This window comes from Argentina silus, assembly GCF_951799395.1.
Source record: "Argentina silus genome assembly, chromosome: 12".
NCBI classification, from domain to species: Eukaryota; Metazoa; Chordata; class Actinopteri; order Argentiniformes; family Argentinidae; genus Argentina; species Argentina silus.
In genome coordinates this window covers 18978229-19005732 of record NC_139666.1, presented here as the reverse complement: position 1 = coordinate 19005732, position 27504 = coordinate 18978229, and the positions used below count along the sequence as shown (strand labels likewise).

At 44.6% G+C, this 27504-nt stretch overlaps 3 protein-coding genes across 3 annotated transcripts; 2 read left to right on the top strand and 1 right to left on the bottom strand.

Annotated features, from left to right (window-relative positions):
- Positions 1 to 664: 664 nt before the first annotated feature.
- Positions 665 to 3647, top strand: asb11 (ankyrin repeat and SOCS box containing 11; the record flags this gene model as incomplete). The annotated part of the gene is made up of 7 exons (XM_083682725.1): positions 665 to 761; positions 1453 to 1532; positions 1842 to 1949; positions 2352 to 2502; positions 2770 to 2904; positions 3099 to 3287; positions 3469 to 3647. The coding sequence occupies 7 exons, from the start codon at positions 665 to 667 to the stop codon at positions 3591 to 3593; spliced, it is 885 nt and encodes a 294-aa protein (XP_083538851.1). The 3' UTR covers positions 3594 to 3647.
- Positions 3648 to 7005: 3358 nt separating this feature from the next.
- Positions 7006 to 10299, bottom strand: grpr (gastrin-releasing peptide receptor; the record flags this gene model as incomplete). Its single annotated transcript, XM_083682633.1, has 3 exons — positions 7006 to 7407; positions 7616 to 7967; positions 9893 to 10299. 3 exons carry the CDS (start codon positions 10297 to 10299, stop codon positions 7006 to 7008), a joined length of 1161 nt encoding a protein of 386 aa, XP_083538759.1.
- Positions 10300 to 19202: 8903 nt separating this feature from the next.
- xk (X-linked Kx blood group (McLeod syndrome)) lies at positions 19203 to 27421 on the top strand. The gene is made up of 3 exons (XM_083681313.1): positions 19203 to 19551; positions 22379 to 22641; positions 24482 to 27421. The coding sequence occupies exons 1-3, from the start codon at positions 19307 to 19309 to the stop codon at positions 25465 to 25467; spliced, it is 1494 nt and encodes a 497-aa protein (XP_083537439.1). The 5' UTR covers positions 19203 to 19306; the 3' UTR covers positions 25468 to 27421.
- The last annotated feature ends 83 nt before the right edge of the window (positions 27422 to 27504 follow it).

Sequence of the window (27504 nt, the reverse complement as noted above, 5' to 3'; positions counted from 1 at the left end):
AAATTTGACATTGTCTTATGTCTGGAATTTGCTACACCCCATAATTAATCATTACTTTCTAACCCACTTTTAAACATGTTATGTATTTGTAGATGTATTAGCATGTACTTCTCTCAGAAATATGACACTTACAATGCACATCAAATCTCTAGTCTAAATGGATTTTTGAACAGCTGATCAACATTTTCTCAAACATAACAGATTTTTCTTCAATAGCACCTAATCCTCTCCAAGAGGGTCTCTTGTGGACATTTAACAAAATCCTTATCACCTGGATACGAGAGTATGTAGAAATGTTGCAAGTTATATAAGTTCAAAGTTTATTGTTCTCTGTACACGTCTAGGAGTGTATAAAAGAACAATGAAATGTCTCCTCTCAGTGTAAACAAGCAGTATCGGGGGGGAGGTGTGTGTGTGTCTGTGTGTGTGTTCTACTCTTTGTGAGTCCCATCCCTATGTATTGTCATGCACATATCATGCAGCAGATACCTTCATGGACTGGGATAAGGGTGGGAGGTAGTGTGGGGTGGGGGAGGGGGCTGGGGAGGGAGGGTGAGGGGGGTGGGGGGTTATAACAGGGCTGGGAGGACCAGATCTGTGTATGCCACTCAGACAGACTCAGTTACTGTAGAGCTGTGGAGGAGGAGGCTGCTGTTGTTTGACCATGGCTGCTGTTCAGACAGAGATTGCCCAGTATGGCCGGCCTTGGAGGGGTCCCCGACACATCTATGGGGGGCTGGTGTGCAACTCACTCATGGCTGGTAGGATTTTCTCTTTATCTTCTTCTTCTATGGCAACGTAACTCTGTTTAACAACAAACTCATAGCTTAAGTTTAAACTCAAAACACACTTATATCGTAAGAGGGATTAGTACTTCAGTGAGTCCAGGATCAAAGCTCTTTTGTGTGTTATTGGGGATTTTGTCTCTACAGCACTGGCACTGATTATGTTATTCTCACAGAAAATGTTTTATGATCAGAATCATATTGGTCTCTTTCTAAATGATGTCTGTAGCAGTGGAGGCTGGTGGAGGTAGAAATCGGAGGAAAGGGCTCATTGTAATGTATGGAATACAATGAGAAATGGTATCAAACAACCATGCATTGCAATGAGCTTGTCCTCCAATTTCTACCTCCACCAGCCTCCCCTGGTCTGCAGGATTGAGGTGATGCATTTCCTCTACAATGGGCAACACATTCCCTCTCATTTCAATGGGAACTACTGTATCGTACTCTAGCAAGTTTGTCTGATACCTATTCTTGCCTCTATCAATTAAACGGCCCTGAAACCAAATCGTTATGCTCTCAAAGAAGCTCAGCTTATTATCAAAGTTTAGTATGTAACCAGTTTGTTAATTGTCTATCTTAGAAAAACCTTTGTAAAAATGTGATGATGCCTTTTCCTCTGCCTTAGCAAGGTAGCTAATCCTTTAATGTTGTGTGTGTTACTCAGACTCGTGGGCTGATAGGACTCCTCTTCATGACGCTGCCTACCAGGGAAGACTCCTCAACCTTATGACTCTGGTCTTACAGGTACAAGCAAACACTCTTTACTTATACCTGACATGACACCAGGGGAGGCTGGTGGAGGTAGAAATCGGAGGACAGGCTCATTGGGATGCATGGATTGGAGTAAGGAATGGTATTTAACACGTGTGTTTGTTTGATACCATTCCTCATTCCATGCATTACAATGAGCCTGGTCTCCGATTTCTACCTCCACCAGCCTCCAGTGGTTTTGACAATAAGGCCCTGGTCCAAGTTTGTAATCATCATTATAGGGCATTACAGTACAGTATGTCCCTGCATTTCTTCTTGTCCTCCCTTTTCTTTCTCCCCCAGGGGTTTCATGTAGACATGATGACAATGGACAGGGTCTCCCCCCTCCACGAGGCCTGTCTGGGCGGTCATTATGCTTGTGCCAAGTTCCTGTTGGAGAATGGGGCCAATGTAAGGATAATATTTTCTGTCGTGCTCAAATTGGGAAACTATTGGGATTTTTCTGGTCCACCAAAAAGTCCATCACTTATTTACCCAGCTAAAGCTTAGCATAACCATCATTTAGAGTACAACTCGGATAGTGGTAGGGACCCTGTTGGCATGCTGTAAGTCTGGGGCGCTGTTTAGATACTGCATCCTTTTATCTTCCATTCCTTGAAGATACTGTATCACTAATCCAACATGACTTGATTGGTGAAAGTAATGGAGTGAACAGCTAGCTTCGGCCAATCCAATCACATTAGCTATATGTGATTAGGGAATCTAACATTTTGAACGTATTCCAACAAGGCCTGATTCATGCAATACGTAGACCTGTCACACGATTGGTCCTCAACTGTGTCTATTTTATAGGTTGAGGCGGTGTCGATGGACAGAGCCACCCCCCTCTTCAATGCCTGCAGCAGAGGGAGTGAGGCATGTGTCAGGCTGGTCCTGCAATACAGCCCCAACGCTAACCCTGCCCACAACCTTGCATCCCCCATCCACGAGGCCGCAAAGAGAGGTGGGTGTGGGTGTATTCTATTTGTGGGAATGTACTTGTCTATCAGGGAAGGCCGGTGGAAGGTAAGAATCAGAGGAATGGACTGATACCGTTCCTCATTCCATTCCATGCATTACAATGAGCCCGTCCTCCGTCATTTCTACCTCCACCAGCCTCCCCTGGTGTCCATGTACACTGCGTCCAGTTCACCTAGGACGAGCGCACCCCCATGCAGAGTGACTGTTGATCAGTGAGTCAGTCTTGTCTTGTTTTTTTCTTCTTCCCCAGGTCATAGAGAGTGTCTGGAGGTGTTGTTGGCCCATGGAGCTCACATTGACCTGCAGCTCCCAGGGTTGGGGACCCCGCTCTACTCTGCCTGTCTTGCTCAGGCTGCAGACTGTGTGGAGAGACTGCTACACTCAGGTTGAGATTGAGTCAAGAGAGGGCACTTATACTCATAACAAAATAAGATCAAACTTAACACATCTGTCACAATACGCCTCCGAGAAAATGGAAGGAAATAGGATTAAAACAATATGATGTAATTGTTTTTGGTCTGTTATACTGTCAGTAAGACATTTTAGTGCTTATGCTGTGTATATACTGTATTAACTTAGGTGCTGACATCCAGATCGGGCGTGGACAGGAAACACCGTTACATGTAGCAGTGCAACAGGGAGGAGCCAGAGTGGTGGAGTTGCTGATGGACTACGGGGCTGATGGGAGTTGTAAGAATGCGGATGGAAAGACTCCTCTGGAGCTGGCAGCACCCAACAGCATAGTCAGAACTACACTGCAAAGAAGAGGTATTTATTTAGACATTCACACAAACACAGACACACACGCTCACACACACACACACACACAAAACCTCTCTAGTAATTGACATATAACAGTATGATATTCCATGTCTAATGTGTCCTCTTCTCCTCTTTCTCTCTTTTCACCGGCATCCTCTCACCCTCTACACCTCCTCCTTCTCCTCAGGTCCCTCATCTCTTTCCCAGCTGTGTCGGTTCTGTATTCGTCGGAGTATGGGGCAGGGTCGTCTCCACAGGGCATCTGGCCTCTTTCTTCCTAGCAGCATCCAGGCCTTCTTGCTCTATCAGTGATAATCATCTCTCCTTGTGAACAAGTTTAAATATGAATACGTTTAAATATGACTTTCAGCCAAGGGACGTGGGTCAGGTGACTGGAAGCACAGCTCTCGTCTCTTGTCCTACAGACCTTACCATTACTCCCAAGTGGCCACCTCAAAATGTTGGCCAAATACCAAAACTGACCAACACTAACCTCACCCAACTTGCTGAAGTTCTCTGGAGTAAGGAGCCAAAGACTAGGGGGGCCAAAGTCGTCCTCTCGCTCATTTCTTATGTCAATGCTTTTTTACTTTCTATTATGACATGGCTCAACCATTTACCTGTTGCTGAAATGCTAATGAATGCCTGATGGTTTCCAATGCTTAAAAAGACAACCCAAATCAGTGTTGATTGCCTTGTATCTTGAGTATTTCAATATGTTAGGGCATTATCGAATATGATGATGAGAATTTTTTCTCAATTGAGAGTTTTAATCAATTTCATCAGGCTTTCAGCGGTTTTCACCAAAATCGAACGCTGTATGCTACGTCACTCAAAAATGATTATATATTGACATTTTAAACGGCACCCACAGCACAATACCATTATTTTTTACTGAAAAAAAAAAGAGTTAAAAATGGCTCTTTAAGTTAGTGGAGACTGCCATGCTCGTGTTATTGCATCCGTATCTTATTTGAGTTATTTTTCTAATAAAATGTACTTGACTTGATTCAAACAACGTTTGATTTATAATGTGTTCTCTTTTACTATAACGCACTGACTGGATTATGGACTTGTGCAGTGTCACAGTAAAACCAGTAGGGGGTGCCACATCACGACTGAATGGATAGAGGTGAGGAGAGGGTAAAGAATCAGGACAAAGATGGGGGTATGAGAGGAGAGTGGGCAGGAACAGGATAGAGGTGGCTGTACTTGGTTTGGCTGTAGGGAGATTTTCTCCCGTCCTCATATGCCAGTTTAAATTGAGATGGAAAAGGTCACATCCTCAGACACTTGATGGCCAGTCAGGTCTAATTAAGGTGTATTTAGATAGTAGAAGGGCTCATTTTTCCTGTCCTGAAACAGTGCTCAAGAAAAGCCCATCACTGTTCCTGAGATCATCCTGTAGCTATCATCACATACAATAACAAATATCATGCTATCCTGCTACCAGGGGAGTGGAAGTAGAAATCAGAGGAAGGGCTTATTTGAATGCATCAAATGGAATGAGGAATGATGTCAAAAACGTGTGTATAAATGCCATTTAGCTGATGCTTTTATCCAAAGCGACTTACATTGCAGCGAGTGCATACATTTTTCAGTATATATGGTCCCAGCAGGAATCAAACCCACAACCTAAGTGTTATTAGCGCCATGCTCTTCCAACTGAGCCACAGAGGACCACATGTGCTTTGTCCTCCGATTTCTACCTCCACCAGCATCCACTGGTGTAGACTATAATCATGCTCTCATCTCTTATCTTCCATTGTCCCTGCTTGAGCAGTTTCATAAGCATGGCTCACGCAGAGGAGGACCACGCTGTTAAACCATTGAAGAGAGGAGTGGACAAACTCACTCTTTTCACATAGAGAAAATGGCGTTTGATGGTGGCACTTGGATTTTCTGGCGTCATGTAAGGTCTGAATGCTAACCATTCTTTTATTCCAAGATGATTAGTCTGTATAGTTCAGTAGTTTGCAAGGAGCTTTTACAAGAATGTCAGTGGGTTTCATGGTGCTGCTGAGCTTTTGTGAGGTGTTCAGTGGCAGGATTTGAAATGACTCTGCATAGTGGAAGACCTGCTGAATGGAGGTCATGCTGAATGAGAGGGGAGGGGCTGTTCACCACAAACACTAGTTTGTCTCACAATTTTTTCCCCCCAGTACTTCCCCTATTCAAGTTTATCTGCATTTTCTATTTGGTCTTCATTTGGCCATTTGGCCATTATACATGATCTCTAGTGAAGTTAAAGTTAAAGTTGCAGGAGTTCTTAACAGCATGGAAGTGATCTACATCCAGGACATTGTAGGTCTAGGAGCCTCATAGCGCATGTTCCCATCTGGGCAGAGGTCAGGGTGTGAATCATGTAATGTGAAAAGCCACAGGGAGGTACAGAATAGATCATATATCCACAGGGAGGTTGGGAGCCTAAATATCACATACTATCTGGATCAAACCATGAATCACATGGGAGAGACCAGGCCTGGCGTATGAAGGCATCCAAAGACCTGGCAAATAGAATTAAAATGAGCTAACTTATTCTTTCTAATTGTATGACCTGGTCAACCCTACCCTGTGGCCGTATCCAGTGATTATTATGAGGACAGAAGATAAATATCAAACAGGAATAAGGGGAAGTTGATTTTAATGTGGAGTTGTTTCTTGTCATAATCTTCACATCTTTATGTGACGGCATTGAGTTTTGTATTCACTCAAGAGAAAATTAAAACAAAAGTGTGCAAAGTGTGCACTTAAAAGAAGACCCCAGGCTAGAAATCAGAACACGGGCTCATTGTAATGCAGCCCGTCCTCCAAATTCTATCTCGACCAGCCTCCCCTGATACATTCTTACTGTGATTTTGAGAACAGTGACACACGGCCTGCCATCACATGCACAGTGTTCTGACAGAAGTTATGAAGATATGATGTAATGTGTATCTAACCTCCTTGTCCTTGTTAAAGGGAGAAGAAGATTGCTTGCATCTACATACGACAGCCAAGGTACCAGACCTTAATGATTTAAAAGCCCTCTAGCAGCCCTGAGGGCTCTGAACATTGAGTTCTCATCATCTTGCAAACTATGTCATAAAACACACACACACCACCATCTTGTAATCCTTTAATAAAGATACAACAGCACACTGTACTATAGACACCATTTGAATGTACCATAAATTACATAATTAAATATATCATTCACTGTGTGTTGCACACTAACAAAGCAAATACCATGATAAATTGGACAGCATAAAAGCATGATCAAAAACATTGAGATACTTATGTATGGCAGACTACACACTGGCCAGGGAACATTCAATTACTGAACACTCAATTACTGAACAGAATATCTGATTAATCCACAGATCTGTCTTATGTTGAACTAATGAATAATGAAGTGACAATCGCACACTTTTAATCATGGGGTTCTAACAGTTGGGGCTATATTTGTCCAAGGGGTCTGCTCCTCTCTCTCATTACTTATTCATGAGCATTTGATTTATTCCTGAATTGATTCTTACCTTCTCCAATAACCCCACTGTCATTGATCCTTTTGACAGAGGAGAAACAAAAACAAGTCACTAGAGGGCAAAGACGGTGTGCTACAATGGCCTGTAACTCGCTTTCAACCAGTTCAGAACATACAACACAACACTGATCTGTACCGATCATGGATGGGATTGATGGGACTCATTGTATCACAAGTGCAGACCTTTTAGCAGCGTAGCTACACACAGCCCTCTTGACAAAGTTGAGCCCCGTTGATGAGGCTCAAGTTGGCCAGCGAGTGATTGGTGCTCTTGCCCGAGGCCCCCCGCGTGTTACCATTGCTACGCCCGGTACCCTGTTGAGTGTTAAATCTGATCAGTGGGCGGCAGCAGAAGAGCTGTTTGTTGAACTGCTTGTGGAAGCTGTTACTGAGCAGGTAGAGGGCGAAGGGGTTCACACAGGAGTTGGTGAAGGCCAGGACACGTGCACACACACTGGCAATGAAGTGGCCCAGGGACGTGTCCACCTGGCTGTAGTGGTAGGAGCGGTAGAGGTAGATCACATGGCTGGGGAGCCAGCAGACAGCGAACAGACCCACAAACACCAGCACCGTCTTAGCCAGGCGTCTCCTGGACTCAATCTGTGGGGGTAGAAGAGAGATGATTGGCTGTGTCCGGATTGACCCTCTATTTGTTATATAGTACACTATGCACTATACACACACGCACGCACCACACACACACACACACACACACACACACACACACACACACACACAACACACACACATTTAAACACACACACACACATTTAAACACACACACACACACACACACACACACACACACCTGTCTTTTGATGTGTAAGTGTCCCTCAACAGGCATGTCTGAGGTGCTCCTGACGAGGCTGTGTGCAATGAAGCAGTAGTACACAGATATGACAAGCAGAGGGATGATGTAGAAGATGAGGAAGAAGGCCATGGAGTGGATCTTAGGGTGCAGGTCCCCGGCGTGGGGGTAGGGGGCGCACGTCACAAACGTCTCGTTGGTCTGGCCAATGTTGAAGGTGTGCAGATCAGAGAACACAGCCTCGGGTATGGCCAGAGTCATTGAGAAGAGCCAGATTGCCGCTGCTCGGAAGCAGATCTTAGCTGTGGCGCTCGACGTCTGGATGTCCATCGGTTTGACAATGGCTCTGTATCTGAAAGGAGATGAGTTTTTGTGATTGATAGTTTCAACCCCCCCCCCCCCCCCCCCCCCGAATTAGGGGTAATTATTTCTATTAGAAGAGAGATCAAACACACTAAGTTCATAATGCAAGGAACATCAAAGAAAGCTAATATTGGAATTTCACACTTCCTTCATGTTTGGCAATTAACATCAAAGTAGACTGATTCTCTGAATCAAAGTGTATTGATTACACTGAAGATAAAGGTAAGCTTTAAATAACACAAAGAACAACAACAACAAATACATTTTAATAACATCTGCCCAGGTTGGGTATATTATTACTGGTTTATAGAGATCCTGCAGGTTTAAAAGCATGGCAGGGAATAGGAGTGACTGATGTTAATGGACTAGCCATTAGTTGATAGTCTTTATGAGTGTGAAGTTCAATATTGGATGAAGGAGTCGACAGCTCTGGGGTTAGTCCGGTCTAACCCAACTAAAGGTTCAGTCTCACAGCCTAATGAATAATACTCTAGGAACTGATTAGGAATGCTTTTACAGCCAGTGCTGAAAAAGTGTGGTCTTTTGGACACATAAAATATACAGTACCATCATTTAATCTGAAAGACAGGGAAGATGGGACGCAATTCAATATAATTAATTGAAACAGGACGGAACAGAACAGAATAGTGAATAGCAAAACGTGAACAGAATAGAATGAATCCTCACAGTATACAGATGTGAACAAAGCAAAAAAAATAATAACCAGAATGCAATACATATAAAAATAGAATAGAATTAATTTGAATAGAATTGAGCATGGCAAAATGAATCAGGACAACGGTAGAGCACTAGACAAAGGAGTAAAGGCAGACCAGGCAAAGTAAAATAGAACAGATAAAACACAGACCAAAGGAAAAGTGTTGCAGACAGATCAGAGCAAGTTGAGCACCAATTATTAATCATTTACTGCACTAATAAATAACCAAAGGCACTTCTCTGCATTGCGTCAAGTGTTTGCTTGAGGGCCAATGGAAGTTAATGACCATCACCATCTACCAGTTCACAAGTTTTGTTCCATTAACCAGACGGATGTTAATGGGGTAGTATGCGGATAACATTCTTTGGCATGGATTCGACTTCTGGTTGGGATTCGACAGCCTGGTCACAGACCCTGGCTGAGAGAACTCACCACTGACCTATAGAGAGATCACTGGAAGATGATTCCCAGATGGCAGCTAAATGAATGAAGGAGACCTGGGTGGTGGGTGGTGGGTGGTGGGTGGTGGGTGGTGGGTGGTGGGTGAAGTCTGTAGGTACAGGAGACTACAAGGAAGGTGTGTTTGCAGATTTTATACAATGGGTAGGCGGAGTTATGGATTGGTATCAGCTGCTCGCTTGATTGCGACCTACGTTTTTCGTTTAAAAAAATAATAATTTCTGATTATCAAAATGTTTTTCCTAACAATATTCTTTTTGTGATAGAAATGTTGATACCTCTCCAAGTAAAAATGTAGACCATGCACATAAGGCTATATATAGTTTTAGAAATAATCTAGAGATGAGCATCAACTGGCAATCAAGTGGCAATCTCTTAGATTGAACCAAAAATGATTATTTTGCTTTAGGATCAAAAGAGATCAAACGGTATATACGGTCCAAAAGGGTTTCTCAACGAAAAACCTTTTAGGACCCCCTTTTGTAGGCCAAGAGTATTGCTTTTCCAGCAGAATGGTGGAGAACCATACAATCTACTTTTCTCAAGAGTGAGGTAGAAAACGGCGCACCAAATAGCATACGACTTACATTTATATTAATATTTTTGACATTTAGCAGACGCTTTTATCCAGACAAAGTACATTTGTCTAAAGTAAGTGAATCTTGACTTCTCTTACGCTCACGTCTGATGTTGGGCACATTTATCACTTAAGCGCGTGTATGGGATGGAGACCTTACCGATCCGCGGAGAGAGCAGTGAGCGTAAAAACGGAGACCCCCACGGAGGTGAGTTGAATGAATGGGATGAGTTTGCATCCCACGCGGCCGAAGAGCCATTCGTCCGCAAGGTACCGGCTGGCGTCCACTGGAGCGCATGTGACAAGCAACAGCAGGTCACCCAGCGCGAGGCTGGACATGAACAAGTTGGGCACCGTCCGCATTGACTTCACAGTAATGAAGGTCTTCATAAGGGTAACGTTCCCGATAAGTCCAATGATTATCATTATTCCATAGACGGTGGCAATAGCGATACCGGGCAGCCAAATGTAATGCTCCGGGACTCCTGTGTCGTTACCGGACACCCGGGATACATTAAACATGTTGGTCACCTCTGGGTTTAAAATAAACGACTCCTTCATAGACATTTTAAGTGCAGCAACTTTAAATCCTCACTTTAAATTGTTTACATGAAAGTGGCTCTTAGTTTTGCAAAAGCCTATCACAATTGCAAAATAGATCTGCCTTGAAATGAGCACGGTCATACTAAAAACTACTGATCTACCAAGACTGTCAAAATCCAAGACATTTCATAAAGTCGACATCGCGGGGGTCTATAAACGGATTGGCCGCGTGCGTCATTCAATCACGCCCTCCCCAATTCGGTGGAGGAGAGATGGATGAGGGATGATTCTGTCTATAAGACCCACATTGCTCGATCGGATGGTTATTCTGTTCACCTGGTCACCGCCGTATATCATTTTGCTGAGACGGATTGCGAAGACCATAGTTCTTAACGAATGGATGGTTTTAAATTAACTTGATGTGAGTCCAAAAAAAGTCCAAAGTAGCCTAAAAGTGTACCAATGAATTTGACATTGGTCAAATGCAGATTGTTTATCACAATCCTTACATGTTTTTTGAAGGGGACAAACACCAATGCTTAAATCAATTAAGATTGTCATTATAATAATTTGGATTTGATTAATTTATTGCACTTTAAAAACAAGACAGAGGGGGAAAAACAGGTGAAGAGATGATGATGATGATGATGATGATGATGGTGAAAATAATACATATTGTGTATTTAGAGGTTGAGGCTTATAACCCCCCCCCCCCCCCCCACCCCCCCACCCCCCCCACCCCTATGTTCTGATGACTTAATTGCTTATTTCTCTAGAGGTTTGCTGACAATATGAACAATATGAAGCTCTTAGTGTTGATGGGTAGCCATTTGTTCATGCACTCTTGTTCCGGATGAGTCATTGTGTTAAGTGAGATAATTAATATATAAGTTATGTTCTGAATTTGAATCAGCCCTGCTTGACGCTGATGGTGTTTAACGGTATAGTGACAGCCTATTGAGGGTTCCAAAAAAACATTGCTGTAAAGAAACAATAGTACAATAGAAGAAAAGTGAAAGTCTGGTTTGTGGTGGGAGTTTGCCATAAACAATAGTACATGTTAGGATGGTACAATAATGCTAATAGATAATAAAATTAAATTTCGTTCTGTTTGTGTCACATTGATTTGTATAGCCCTTAATCACTGTTACAGTCTAAAACGGTTTCATAATGCTGGATATGAAAGACAATAAGTGATGGCACACGACACCCCCCAACCTTAGACCCTCGCAGAGGACAAGGAAAAACTCCCATATAAAACTTTACAGGAAAATAAAAAATGGAAGAAACCTTGGGAGTGGCTACTCAGAGAGGGATCCCCCTACCAGGACGGTCAGGCATGCAATAGATGTCGAGTTTGGGCAGGCAGAAAGTACAATACACATATGTCATGATGAGTGTGGGACATCCCAATCTGAAGTGACGTCACAGCAGACAGCAACTCAGTCAGTGCTGCCCTGGGGGCGGGGACCACGCAGATGCCAACACTGTCCAGCTGCAACCTGGAAACACACTGGAACCTGGGGTTGGTGCTGGAACTGTATCCTGTGGCTGGGAGATGGGGTTAGGTGCTAGGTCTGGAAACAACCTGGGCTGTGGCTGGTGTGTTGGTGATCTGCAAAGGTAGGATAGTGGGAGAGGGGTGGGTGGGCGGGGTTTAGGGAACTTGTGTAGGGAAGGTGTAGAAAGGTGCAGGATACTTCCCTGTAGAAAGGAAGTGTTGATCGTCACAGGGTCCTTGGCTGGTGCTGGTGATGCTGGCTGGGACTGGGGCTTGTTCTGGAGTCGATGGGTTGGGTCGTGGAGTGTGTGTGCTGCTCTGGCGGGTAGGCAAGGGGTTAGTGAGGCAGTTACATGTGTGTAAGTGAACTTCCCTGTTGGGGCAGGGTGTTTCTCCTCTCCTGGTCCTTGTGCTGGTGCTGGTGTTAGAGCTGTTGGCCAGAGCTTGTGCTGGAACTGGTGCTGGTGCTCTTCACTGTCACCTTACTAATCTTTAGAGGGGCTACATCGTCGAGGGTGGCTCTCAGACGATTGTTAAAGTTGTTCACCAAGTTGTCAGGATCAGAATACAGACCAGGCTGGTGAGGGATAGAAGTAACTAACTCTCTGAACTTGTTAATTGCAGGGGTATTTAGGAGTCTTTTCTTAACAGTGTTTCTCACTTTCATGTTCTATAGGGAGCATTATAATGAAAAAGATACAGTAAAGATACAGTAATCTGACACAGCTAGATCTAGAATACATGAGACAGAAATGCTCTTTAGTATGACCTTTGTTGTGAGTTGGTCCAGCAATGTACTGAATAAAATCAAGTGAGTGTAATAGATTTAGAAAGTGCATAGCCTAGAGTCTGAGATATCTTCTACGTGTAAATTGAAATCGCCGACTAGGAGAGCCTTGTCATAGTCAGTTGAAATGACAGACAGTAGATCTGCAATTTCTGGGAGAAAAGCTGCACACTGCTTCGGTGGACGATATATTATCACAATAAGGGCGTGCGTATCACATTTAAAGGACAGACCAAGGTATTCAAATGAAGACAAATTACCAAGATCGGTTTGTTTACAGTTTGGGCGATCCACATGGATACTTACCAATCCACCTCCTCTCCTGTTTTGCCTTGTGGCCTGGGAAGAGCTATAACCTGGAGGAGAAGCCTCTCAACAAGAGCAATCCCCACATCTGACCCAAGCCATGTTTCAGTCAAAAATATAAAGTCAAGTCCATAATCAACAGTCAGGTCATTAACTAAGTGTGTCTTTGGTTGAAGTGATCTCACATTAAAAAGTGCAAAACTGAGTCGTCTAGGACAGGGAATTAGCTCAGAAGTCAGTCCTTTTTCAAATGCGAATAGATTATCTAAATTCGATCTAATTGGTCTGGACAGCGAGCGAGAACCCCTCTAAGCTGTTATCACGGTAGGTAATGATGGTACTGATAGGCAGCGCAGTGTGCAAGTCAGAAGAGCTGCTAGTGGACGCAGCGGGTAGCAGTCATGCACGAGAGCTAATGAGGATGCCATGGAAAATGTTGGTGGAGAGCAGACGTGAACCCGTTCGGTTCGGGTGCAGACCATCCTGTTTAAAAAAGGCAGAGCGCTCCCATAATATTAAAATTGTCAATAAAACCGAACTTTTGTGCTTCACATTGCATCTGGAGTGGAAGGTGGACAAGGTTGCGTCTGACTAGCCAAAGATTCAGAATTCTTCCTCTGGCCTCCTGTTCTGAGAATGTTGAGATGAGATCATTTCATATAACATTGAGAGTTACATCTGGTGACTTGTGTTTCACATTCAAGACACATCTACGTTTGTTGTAGCAGAACTTCATCATGAGGTTTTTTACAGATCATGTATCGCTGTATGATATTTTCAATCCAAACTACTCTATAGAAATAATTACATCTGTGTATGTATTGAATTCCATGTCCAATCTCTTAGGAAATGTTACACATTGCCTCAGTTGTCTGCCTCTGGATCAGAATTCAGTTTGTCCCTAAAACCTGTTGATGGGGGTATTTGCTTTTCATTGAGCACCATAATCCCAAGGCTACAGAGACATTTTATGAGACTTTCTACTATTATTTTTTGTATTATAATCATTAGAGGAACAAGAGGTAGGTGGTTTCATAATTATAGTCCATGGCCCAACTCAAGGGAGGCTGGTGGAGGTATATCAGAATGTTCTGATACCATTCCTCATTCTGTTCCATGCATTACAATGAGCCCATCCTCAGATTTCTACCTCCACTAGCCTCTCCTGCTCCTTATGTATCTGTCCCCCTGACTCCCCTCAATGGAGATTCTTACAGAATGCTGTTCTCAGCCTTCATCACGTTGAGGTATCATCATCCAAAATTGCTTTGATTTTCAGTTTATCTTAGAAACGGACAAGGAGAGTTTCAAAAGAAGCTCGAAAAGGTCATAACATTCTTCTGAGGAGTTGATAACCTTCTCTGCCCTTTTTTGGCCCCATATTTATGTCTCATGTAGGCATTGTTCTGACATGACCTGCTATATTGCTCAGAAATACAAATAGAACATTCATATTGTAAAAGACTATAGGTAAATAGTGTAACAGGAAACACCTACACTAACTTCTGTTCTGTTAGATAGCGGATACAGTGTTGTTGCTGGTGATTGTGGCTTGATATTTTTAGGGTGGGAAGTGAAAAGGTAAGTAAAACGTAAGCTGTAAGAAATGACAGATCTAATCACTTCACTGCTCCACAAACTCTGGGCTCCACAATGAGAAACTGTGACACAAGAAGACTGACTTCCATCAATTAAATGACACATTTATGTGCTCTATGGGGAGTGTTCTCTACTGATTAGATGATGCATGGTAACCCTTTAGTCGTGATCAAGAGATCTCTAAGTGTGCACACTGGGCATTGTCCTTTGTACACCTGATGAAAAGAGGTGGATAATTCGCAGCTGATGCACCTCAATTTTTCCCTTCACACCTTCTCAGGATGCCCAGTGTGTGGACTCAAATTCTGGTTAAAAATAGCAGCAATGTCCTTAGCAGTTACTGTTACAGAACATCCGTCCAATATGAAAACGACTATGAATCCTTGATGTGATGTGACCTATTTATCTGTGGTTGTGCAGCAAAGTTGACTGTGTTTAATTGGTGGACAATGAATACAGCTTCAGGTGGACACCATGTGGGTTACAATGTAAACAACATTGTTTTCAATACCGGTGTGAAACCTTTTCAAAAGGTTTCCTGGGATATCTGATGAATAACAGATCATATTTAAGTATTGTAAGGTCACGACATTGATTAATAAGAATGGGAGATGGCGCTGCTTTCACAGAGGGAGATAACCTTTTATTTCCCTGTTCAATCTCATGTGACATTCACCGCCTTTCTCCCTGTCTCTGCTGTCTCCACTGAAGATTAAACAAAATAGTTCACAATTTAAATCACATGTCAGATTGCCTGGCGACCAATGCTCCCCTCAGGTGAGTTGAGGAAAATTACACTTGCGATTAACTCCTTCAAACTTGTGGTACTGGTTTACAGCCCATGCAGAGAGACATCTGAATGAAAGTCGAAATTAATGATGAAAGCGCATATATCACAAAGTCATGACCGTCAAACATCAAATGTTCGGAAAGTCAAAGTTGTAACCGGTAATTCAGGACTATATTCATTCAATTATTTTTGTTTTAACAGGTAGGTTTACCTTTTGCAATAACACTTGTGGAATTTCTTGCAATTAATGATCTTTGCGCTGTCGCTCGTAGCACTGGATATCAGTTCCCGTGGAGAGCAGCCGATCCTATCCACCATAGCCTACTGGCTTTCAGGACCCGGGACAGCAGACGGAATAGCGGGAGTGGCCTATCGAAGAAGCCAACTGAAGAAAGGGCCTTGTCAAATTAGGCTTTGATCTATAGAACACCTTAAAATATTCCATATTTGATGGACATTATAATTTTTGCATAAAGCATTCAACTATCAAATAAGGTTGTAATATAGGCCTACCAAATCTGAAACACAGTTTTTAAGGGCCTAAATTAAAAACTTAACTCGAAGGTCAACTCGCTTACAAGTCTACTACATATTGATGTGGCTAGATGGAGGGTGTTGGACAAAATGTAGGCATGATATGGCGTATGATTAGCAACACCGTGTTCATATGTTGCGTGTGTCTATACCGCCATCTACTGGTATGTCTTTTTTAGTTCAGGCTACAAGCCTGGCTATGGCGATAAAGAAAAAACACTACCCTGCGCGCTGATATCTGACCAATAAGAAGCCCCAGTACCTGGATACATGCATCCACAGTGATGAGCTGGTGTGTCAGAAGGGTCTAAAAAGGGACCCTTCTTTAGACCTTAAATAACCCTTCTTTGGACCGGACCGGACCGGACCAGCTCCAAATACATCTACTGCAGCCAGAGGTCTGAGTCGGTATTCTTCAGTGTGTGTTTTTCTGTCCCCCCCACCCCACCCCCAATCTCCACTTCCTATTGTTACCCTCGGCCCCTTATCTCAATTCCTCACTCATATCCTCTCAACCTTCGCTGATGTTTCCTCTTTTCTCATCCACGTCTCTTCTGTCCTTCTCACAGGTTTGCTGACTTCCTGTTTACAGAAGTGTTTAGGACGGGCTCCAGCTCAGTGACCAGTGTTTCAGTAACGAGTTCCCCGCTCTCCTGTGTCTTTGTGTAAAAAGTAGATTGTGTGGTCACTGATTGTGTTTATAATGTCGTGGCTGAAGTGCTTCATTTTCTAGTGTTGATGTGACTCTTATGGAACATTGTGGCATTTGTATTGTGCATGTCTTATAGTGAGGAAAATGGACACACTTTATCACCCAGAATAGGTCTGTGTTCTGCTTACATTCTACTCTCAGAACACACACACACACACACACACACACACACACACACACACACACACACACACACACACACACACACACTGTAGTCAGCTACAGTAGCTGGGCACCAAGCCAAGAAAATTATCTCTGTCTCTTTCTCATACCAGGACCATTTCATTAACAGGGGGCAGATCCTCATTAGGTTTAAAAGCCTTTTCCCACGCAACATGATTGCCTTAAAATTACTTTCAACCACTTCACCAGCTCAATGTTGACTAATAAATGTCAAACCACTGACTTTTGAGTCTGTATCTTTACACTTAGGAGATGGCTCTAAATGTGTGCAAAAAAACAACATCAATACAGGTCCACCACCTCTATTACAACAAGTACATTTGTCTAAGTAAGTGAATCATCTATACATCAGTCATCATACGAAAAACAAATCTATGCTAGGACCAGGGACCATTGGCAGTCACAATGCTAGAAGAAGGAATATTTAAAAAATTACTTTTTTAAATATTTTTTTTATTTACAGTAGAGAAACTGTACAGGTGGGTAGTGGGGATGAAGAGGTCTTTAGGAGGGAAAGATGGTTCTTCAGTCTACGGCGAAAGATAGGTAGTAACTCTGCAGTCCTGACAACAGTGGGAAGCCTGTTCCACCAGCAGGGCACCAGGACAGTGAAAAGCCGTGACCGAATAGCGCGACTGCTGGATCCATGTAGAGGCGGCGGTGCCAGGCGGCCAGCTGAGGTGAAAGAGCGGAGTGATTGGGCAGGGGTTTCAGGGGTGACCATTGCTTGCAAGTAGGAAGGGGCTGTTCCCTTTGCTGCCCGGTAGGCAAGCACCAGGGTCTTGAATCTGATGCGAGCTGCTACCAGGAGCCAGTGAAGGGTGTGAAGGAGGAGGGTGACATGGGAGAATTTGGGGAGATTGAACACCAGACGGGCGGCAGCATTCTGGATGAGCTGCAGAGGTCTGGTGGCGGAGGCGGGGAGCCCGGCCAAGAGTGCGTTGCAGTAGTCAAGGCGGGAGATCACAAGTGTCTGGACCAAGAGTTGTGCTGCTTCTCTCGTGAGGAATGGACGTATCCTTGTGATGTTGTAGAGGAAGAATCTACAGGAGCCTGCTGTTGCTGTGATTTTCACCGCACAGGATAAGTGGTTGTCAAGGACCACCCCAAAATTCTTGGTTGTCTGGGAAGAGGTCACAGTAGAATTCTTTACCATGATGGAGAAGTCTTGAAGAGGGCAGGCTTTCCCAGGGAGGAAGAGCAGCTCAGTCTTGTTAAGGTTGAGCTTGAGGTGGCGGGCTGACATCCAAGCGGAAATGTCTGCAAGACACGCAGAGACATGTATTGCCACCTGTGAGTCAGATAGGGGGAAAGAGAGAAAGAGTTGAGTGTCATCTGCGTAGCAGTGGCAGGAAAAACCATGTGGGGAAATTACCAAGCAAAGAGATTTGGTATAGAGGGAGAACAGTAAGGGCCCTAGAACGGAGCCCTGGGGGACCCCAGTGGTCACCTGGTAAGAGCGATCGGCCAGGTAGGATGCAAACCAGGAGAGTGCAGAGCCAGAGATGCCCAGTTCTGAGAGGGTGGAGAGAAGGATCAGGTGGTTTACTGTGTCGAATGCAGCAGACAGGTCCAGAAGAATGAGAACAGAGGAGAGGGAGGAAGCTCGGGCAGAGTGGAGGGCCTCCGTGACAGCAAGGAGAGCAGTCTCAGTAGAGTGCCCAGCATTAAAGCCGGATTGGTGAGGGTCAAGGAGGTTGTCCTGAAGGAGATAGTGAGACAGTTGGTTAGAGACAGCACGTTCAATGGTTTTAGATAAGAAGGAGAGAAGGGACACTGGTCTGTAGTTATGGACAGCAGACAGGTCAAGAGTTGGTTTCTTGAGAAGAGGCTTGACTCTGGCTGTCTTAAAGGCAGCTGGGACAGATCCTGTGGATAGAGAGGAATTTATTATGGTGGTAAGGAATGGAAGGAGGTCTTTGGAAATGTATTGGAGAAAGTGGGAGGGGATAGGATCGAGAGGGCAGGTGGTTGCAGGCTTGGATGTGACCAGTTTTAGAATATCATGGAGGGGGGGGGGGCTGATAAACCAGAAACCGAGTGTCGCACAGTGCGTTTCAGAGGAGTGGTAGCAGTGTTGGCGAGAGGTAGAGAGAAAGAGCTGCTTTCAACCTTCTATTCAAAGTAGGTGACAAAGTCACCTGCAGACAGGGAGGAGGGAGGAGGGGGAGGAGGTGGGTTGAGGATTGTGGAAAATGTGGAGAACAGTTTCCTTGGATCAGAGGCAGAGGATTGAATTTTAGAATGGTAGTAATTTAAAAGTAAAACCAATTATGTACCAATTCCAGATTACCCCTTTAAGAGCGGCGAAGGGATTGAGGGGTCTGACAATCTGGAGCGGGGAGTGTTTCATTTATAGATTTACATGGGTTTATTAGCCTCGTTCTCTCCGTGTAGAAGCGCACGATGTGCTCACTGCGCCACCTAGAGATTATCTCCAGGACAACAACATGGAATAAGAAAACAACCTGTCAAATGCATGAATACGTGCGCCCATCGCGCAACAGCAGCAAGCACCCGACCGGAGAGCATCTCCGCCTCGGAGTCGGTCCTACGATGGTATAAACGAGTGGAGCTTGAGGGAAAGGAGCCGCGTCTGCAATGGCTGAGTGAGTGAGGATGCGACTCCCTAGCTCCATATTTGTGTCGGTGTCTCTGTTCACGGCTGAGACCACGGCAGCCCTCTACCTCAGCTCGACATACCGCTCAGACGGCGACCAGATCTGGCAGGGGCTCACACTTCTCTTCACGCTTGTGCCGTCGGTGCTCGTGCAATTGACTCTCACATTCATCCACCGGGACCTCAGCAGGGATCGGCCGCTCGTGCTTCTGCTGCACATTCTACAACTTGGACCCATTGTGAGGTTGGTGGGCTATATCCTACTGAGTGTCCGTCTCTGTATCTGTGCGTCCTAAACACCAAACGAAATCCCCGCTAGCAACAGCGTGGAGTTGGAGATGGCCCACCACCACCACAGCTGATATTAGTCCTGCGAGGATTGATCGTTATCTCGCCCTGAAAGGGAGCTCTTTATTAGAACCTTAATCAAAACGAGGTTTAAATGATAGTCACAATGTGAGATTCAGTGGTGTACCATTAAGTGAATGTCGGGTAAATGCTTTGTGTTTCGGCATAAACAGCTTGCAGACTGTTTGATGATAAGCGTGTCGCGCGTATCTTGTCAGTACTGCCTTTGTTGTTGGCCACTGGCCACATACGTTGAGCGCTGTATGCCTGTCAATTTAGGGTGGAAATAAACGCAGAGCGTGTCAATACTACCATCGATAGTGTTTGATGGAATACGCCTCCACACACTGCGGCAGCGCGGCATGACAAACACACCAACCGTGTCGGGTAGAGAAGCCTTGATTTAAAACCCTGCTCAGTCGTCATCGTAACTGTATTTAAATACCTTAAACAACACACATCAACACATCATATTCTAACAGAAAAGAAGGCTTCCTTTGCTTGTGTTATGAGAACAGTAATCCACATGGAAGCATCTTGTTTGTTTTGTTTACATGTGTAAATTGACCATGTTGATGCAGTTCAGCAGTCCAATAATCCTCTTGAATTGGTAGTAAGCCTATAATACCCATAGCCATCAGCTCATTTGGTATTTGGTCTATTAATTTAAAGCTACATTCTGACAGTAACCTTTAGTCCAACTGTTTATGGTGGTGAGGCCTATGTAGCATATATATTATACTGGATGCATGTGGTATAGTCCTGAGTAATGTTAGAATAGCCTGGTGTAAACCCAGTATAAACCATTATAGGCCTGTTCCTGCCCTGAGTAAACCAAGTACTGGCCTGGCCATCTGCAGGAATCGTAGCCTAATCCCATCCCTAGAGAGCCCCACAGACCATAGCCTTTTCTGTTAAATACACAGGCATATCACGGAATGCACAGCTACAGAATTATAGGCAAACCAAAGCACCCTTGGCCACTTATATACACACATCATATTGGCACACACACACACACACACACACAATGGAACCCTGTAGCCCACAGCTATGGTATATGCAAAAATGAGAATCCTCTTAAATGAGAATCCTCACGAAGCAAGCCAGAGAGAGATACCCCTGACCCCCTGTTGAGTTGATGTTTAGTTTCAAAGTGTGCAAGCCGAGAGCTAACAGTACAAACTATATATGGCTTTGTTAAACAGACAACACTCTCTCTTACACTCTTACTGGGGTTGTTGTGTTGTGTGCACCAGTCAAACAGATGGATATGTGATGTCACAGCACTTGAAGCTGGAAGAGTGTTCATGCCCCAGTAATGACCTCTGGGTATGGCCTGCCTCCCTTGAGTGTAAAATTGAATGATTGATCTAAAAGTATGTCTGCCAACAGCTCTCCATTGCACTACACAGGGTCTAAGAATAGCACGTGTTGCTGCTGCAAGGTTCTTATCTGAGACAACACAACCAGAGGGTGGATGTCTGTCGTTACTGAAGCAGAGAGGCCCTTCCTGAAAATAAACAGCATATAGGCGGCAGCTCTCCTGTCATGAAGCCACGTTATCATGCCACAAACAAAAGCCTATAAACAACCATATCAAATTCTGCTGCCTAGGGCTCATTTCAAAAAGTTGAATTCCAGAAATATATACTGTATTGGGGATCGTTCGGTGTATCTCCTCTCTGCATAATCACCAGCATTGCTTCAGCCTGGTTTATTTATTAATTCAGCCATTATCCACGCTAATCTTAGGTGCTCCAGCTCCTCTCAGTTACATGTAGGCCTATGTGATCATTCCCCTGTTGCACTAATTATGTTCCAGTGTCAATCCCCTGTCTGCAGTCTCTAGTTACCACACACACACACACACACACACACACACACACACACGCTCATTTACTCAATGGACTTGGCTGACCGGAAATGTGGGACTAATCCAAATTCCTGAGGTAGGTAGGTCTACTTGGATGATCTACTGTATCTTCAATTACATGTGAAGTACAAGTGCTTTTCCCACTGTATTTAGCAGGTATGTACAGTAACAGTTAGTAGGATTAGTATAGGATTAGCATGAACATTCAACTGATGCATCTCTACTGCCACTGTGCATGTCACTGGTATGTGGTTTAGCCTGATAAACAGCCTGTCTCTTACTGCCCTGCTGGCTTAATGCTCCCTGCCTTGCCTTTATTGGAGCTGTGGACCAGAGCTGCTTCATCCCAACACAGTGAGTTATACAGCCTGGCTGCCTGCCCAGTCCCAGGCCTTTAGTCTTTTTAGTGCCCCACTGGCAGATGACTGGGCTCCACTGCTACTGAGAAGCCTTGAGTGTTTATCATTAACTGAGCTCTAATCACATTGAAGTGTGGATGGTATAGGTTCTTGTAGATGGTCTTGCTGCTGTTGTTGTGGGTGGTAGGTGTTAGGTAACCAGACAGTGTTTATAGTCAAGGTAATATCTGTGGTTGGTGGCAGCATATGGGTGATGATGTTGTTGATGAGGAGGGTGCTTTGTTGTGTCTAGTGTTATTGTTCTATAGTCAGGTGTTCTGTGTGTGTGTGTGCGTGCGTGCATGCGTGCATGCGTGCGTGCGTGCGTGAGTGTGTGTGTGTTGCTCCCACAACCAGCAGATGCAGAGTATGTAAGATATTGTATGAAGAGAAAGTAGAGTGATAGAGAGATGATGGATGTTATTTCTCTGTTTGTCTTGTTGCTCTAGGTGTCTGGAGGCGTTCTGTATCTACGGCAGCGTGGGCAGTGTGGAGGAGCCGTATGTCAGCATCACGAGGAAGCGCAAGATGCCCCGGGCGGGTCAGTCTGAGGAGGTGGAGCGGCAGGTGGGGCAGGCAGAGGGGAAGCTGTTCACACACCGAGCCGCCTTCGCTCGCACCTCCGTCATCCAGGCCTTCTTGGGGTCCGCCCCTCAGCTCACTCTGCAACTCTACATCTGTGTCTTGCAACAGGGAGTGTCCATCGGGAGAGGTGAGGGGGAGAGAGAGTGTGTGTGTGTGTGTGTGTGTGTGTGTGTGTGTGTGTGTGTGTGTGTGTGTGTGTGTGTGTGTGTGTGTGTGTGTGTGTGTGTGTGTGTGTGTGTGTGTGTGTGTGTGTGTGTGTGTGTGTGTGCGCGTGTGTCCATCCATACCTGTGTACGTACGTACATTCAAGCATGCTCTTGTGTAGCTGTCTTATACTATCGGTCAATGCGTCCCTCTGACTGCACCTGAAGAGAAGAAGCCCCAGCCAGCTGGACTACAAGGAACCCTCTTCAGCCCCTGCATTAACATAGCTGAGTTATCTCTGCTGGTTGCTTCCCACAGGGCCTCTGTACTGGGACACAGTTTCCTCCATGTCTCTCCCTTGAGAGGAAGCTCTCTCCCACAGTCACCAAAGCCCAGCTCCACTGTGGCGTGGGCTGATTAGCTAAGTGCCATGATGAAAATAAGCGGGTGGTGTTTTCATGAGTCAAAGTGATGTTATGTAATGTCACTCTCTCTCTTTGATATTGAGTATGATAAAGGGTTTTATCTGCTAATTGATGTGTCTGTCTAACACACTTGATGTTTTCAAGCATGATCAGGGAATAATTTCAAGAGCAGTCAAATACTGTCAGTGGGTCTATCTCATGAATATGCGTAAGTACAGCTTAAGCCACATTTGAATCACATTGCTTACAAACACTTCCCTGTTTTATTTCTGTTATTGAGACATGTACAAGTCTTATAGGACAGAAGAAAAGAGTTTGTATCTGTTATGGCCTTGATAACTTGAATAAATTGACTGTTCTTTATGTAGGAGATGACCCTTTCTCAGGTGAACATTTTTTGTCGTTTATTGATAGATAGATCGGTAGGTACTTTATTGATCCCTGAGGGGAAATTAAGGCGTTACAGCAGCTCACATCACAAACAACAACAACAAAATAAAGTGACAATAGAATAAGAATAAAAGATATCTGAAACATTATATACAGTAAGAACAGTCCAGTAAGATTTAACATCCCCCAGCCTGACTAATCACCCTGATTGAGCCAGCCGGAGGAGGAGTTGTACAGTCTTATTGCGGCAGGTAGAAAAGATCTCCTATAGCGCTCTTTAGTGCAAAGTGGTTCTAATAATCTGTTGCTAAAGGAGCTTTTTTGCTCTGCCACAGTGTCATGTAGGGGATGGGAGGGATTGTCCATGATGGCCAGGAGTTTGGTCCTCATCCTCCTATTGGCCACCTCCTCCACAGTGTCCAGGGTGACACAGAGGACAGAACCAGCTTTCCTAATAAGCTTGTTCAGCCTCTTGGTGTCACCTTCCTTGATGCTGCCCCCCCAGCATACCACCGCATACAGCACTGCGCTGGCCACCACTGACTGGTAGAACATGTTCAGCAGAGTCCTGCACACACCAATGGACCAATGGGCCTCCTCAGGAAATAATAATAATTAATAATAATTGATTCAATATCCTCTTGCCTCTCTTTCTCTCTCTCTCTCTCCCTCCTCCCCTTCTCTCTCTCTCTCTCATGCAAATGATAACCTGGTAGCTGTGTTGGTGAGCACCTAGGGCCTGGAAAATGTTTTGTGTACTGTCAATGATGCTGGCGGTCTGATGCTGAATTTGTAACCTTGTCCTTGTAATCTTTGTCCTGAGTGGTTAGGTGTCTGTGGAACAGGGAGGATGATGATGATGTCTTCCATGTCCTCAGGGGTCAGGTGTCTGTGGAATAGGGATGGTGATGATGTCCTGAGTGGTTAGGTGTTTGTAGAATTGCATTATGTCTTGGCCCAATAAAGGGGATTTAAAATTATAATCCTCTCTTTCTTTCTCTGTTTCAGGCACCCTAATGGTGATCTCTCTTCTGTCCATCGTCTATGGCGCCCTGCGCTGCAACATCCTGGCCATCAAGATCAAATATGACGACTATGAGGTGGACGTTCGCCCTTCCGCCTATCTCTGCATCTTCTTGTGGCGGAGCTTCGAGATTGCTACCCGGGTCGTAGTCCTGGTCCTCTTCAGCTCGGTTCTGCAGATCTGGATCCTCCCTGTGGTTCTGCTCAACTTCTTCCTCTTCTTCTTCTATCCCTGGGTTCTGTTCTGGCAGAGCCACTCCCCATTCCCAGAGAACATCGAGAAGACCCTGACCCGGGTCGGAACCACCATCGTCCTTTGCCTGCTCACCTTCCTCTACGCCGGCATCAACATGTTCTGCTGGTCAGCCGTGCAGCTCAAACTCAGTGATCCGGATCTGATCAACAAGTCCCAGAACTGGTACCGCATGGCAGTCTATTACATGCTGCGCTTTGTGGAGAACGCCTCACTCCTGCTGCTGTGGTACGTCTACAAGACAGACTTCTACAGGTTCATCTGTGCTCCGCTGCTGGTGTTGCAGCTGTTAGTGGCCTACGCCATGGCCATTTTCTTCATGCTGGTGTTCTATCAGTTCTGTCACCCCTGCAGGAAGCTCTTCTCCTCCAGTATGACCCAGGGGCTATGGGACTGCTCCGGCCTGCTCTGCCTGCTGTGCCATGCTCGCTCTGGGGACGCCAGACAAATAGAGAAAGCCGCTTTGAACCCGTCCGGACCCACCACTCAGAAAGAACCAGTCACAGACACGGCCCATGACGTGTCCAATGACACGGTGTATGACATGCCCAATGACACAAGCTATGACGTTCCCAGTGACTCAGCACATGACATGCCCAATGACACAGCCTATGATGTTCCCAGTGACTCAGCGCATGACATGCCCAATGACCCAGGTCAGGGGCGTACAGGTGAGAGGAATGGTGACTTCAGCCACAGCCAGACCAGCAACCCTTAAGGAGAGCCATGATTGGTAACGTGCCATTCAGAGGAGCCCAGATGCACAAGGCAACATTGCAGTGCTGTCATCTCCCTCTTGTGACCCTTTAAGTGCCATACAAACCCCTCTGCTTTATCAGTTTACACACCAAGCCCTATGATCTCAACCTCCTATCTACCATGACCCACAGCTATGCCCCTAACCCAATAACCCGAGGTCTATCATCTTGTTTAACCCTTATGACCTATGACACCATACTCCTTAATTGTAATTCCCAACCCCCTAATAAAAGGCATTGTTAGGTTGTCATGGAGAGAGACTACAATTCTTTCAACAGTCGATGTGACAGGCCAGCAGCTCTGTACAAATCCATGGAGTGATAGGGACTTGTCAACTGCAGACTAAACTACAGAATGGAAGTCTTCCAGTATTAAACAAGTCCCAGCTGTATGGCCAGAGTGATTCAGATAAGTTAGACTGCCATCATAGCTTTTCTAATGAGGTTCAAAATGTTTCCATCCGCTACCATGCTGCATTACCAGGGGAGGCTGGTGGACGTAGAAATAGGAGGACAGGCTCACGTGTTTGATACCATTCGTCATTCTGTTCCCTGCATTACATTGAGCCCGTCCTCTGATTTGTACCTCCACCAGCCTCCCCTGTGCATTACTGATTACGATGAGCCATGTATTTTGGAATGATTGTATTTACAGTGTTTCACATAGGTGTGGGGGGGTGTGCATGTACTGAACCCACCATCTTGAGAGTTCTGTTTTCACGTAAATATCGATTGGGTCGGGAAATGGTAGGGTTTTGTACAGGTTTGTTTTCTTTTTAATCCTCTAGTCTTACAGCTGTGACCAGCTCTGCTTTTTTTTACTTCCTTAAAAGAGCTTTATCGTCATGTGCGCTGCTTCTGTGAGGTGTTTGCGCTCATGACACGTGGCGTCAGTGATCTCTTAGCACAAGTGTATGACTGATGATGACAACTGAGAGACTGATCTCTCATCCAACATATTACTGTATGTAAATGCATGATAACTGCCTCTGACAGACTCTCTCTCTCTGTCACATTTCTTGCAAGTTTACAGCATGCTAACCAAGGATTTCTATAGCTACAGCTTGTGAGAGCAGCAGCAGCAGCAGCAGCTGTTGTTGTTGTTGTTGTTGTTTTGTCGTTGGCTTTTACTAATTCATGCCGTGCTACTGTATGTCTCTGAGTCTGTCTACGCCAATGCTGGTGTGATTTATTATTGAGGATATTTACATTACACAGAATTTGCACAATATCTATTTGAAAAGTGTTTGATATTTGGAATGGTGAAAAGTGTCTTTGCTTCGCTCAAAGCTTAAATGTATGTGTGCGTGTATTTGTTTTGTGTCATTTATTTTCACTTGCTCACCTTTTGCAATGCAGCTGCACAGAGGTTAACAACCTTTAGTATCACATGAATGATCTATATAGTTTGTATTGAAAAGACTTTAAAGCCAAACAGAATTTTGAAAAACATTGAGAAATCAAAATGTATATAACGCACAGTATTGTGAATCAAGCTAACAAAGAATAAGATGAATAAAAGTGATATTTGAATGACAGTCCTAAAGAAAATGTACATTATATGTGATCTAATGTGTGGCTACTGTAGTTTTATTTTATTATTGAGCACGGTACCAGACCCCATACCAGAGTGCATACTGACCTCTAGTGGTAAATTTTTACAAACATGCTTGATTACTTAGATCTCTAGCCTGGAATCAGACAAAATTATACTCCATCTGTTTCCCAGGCTCATAAATCTAGTCTTGAGGGTCAGTGGCCCAAACTGATGGGGAGAGTATTTACAGAGGTTTATTACACAAATTGTACTAGAACGTACATCCATAACCTGTCTGTCTCAGGCATTAAATAGCCTTGTTCCATCTCACCTATATGATCAATTTCTCATGTGACCGCCTCTTTTCATGCTCAACATTTACCTTCATTTGAAATGAATAAATGCTTCTAGACAAACGCTTGTTTTGTCATGTTTGTATACAAGCCAGGGTATAGTCAAA

Bases quoted from the DNA above. Each gene is read 5' to 3' on its own strand.
- xk (XM_083681313.1), top strand. From the start codon at position 19,307: ATGCGACTCCCTAGCTCCATATTTGTGTCGGTGTCTCTGTTCACGGCT. The intron at 19,552-22,378 runs GTTGGTGGGCTA...TTGTTGCTCTAG, and splicing joins CAACTTGGACCCATTGTGAG to GTGTCTGGAGGCGTTCTGTA. The intron at 22,642-24,481 runs GTGAGGGGGAGA...TCTCTGTTTCAG, and splicing joins GGGAGTGTCCATCGGGAGAG to GCACCCTAATGGTGATCTCT.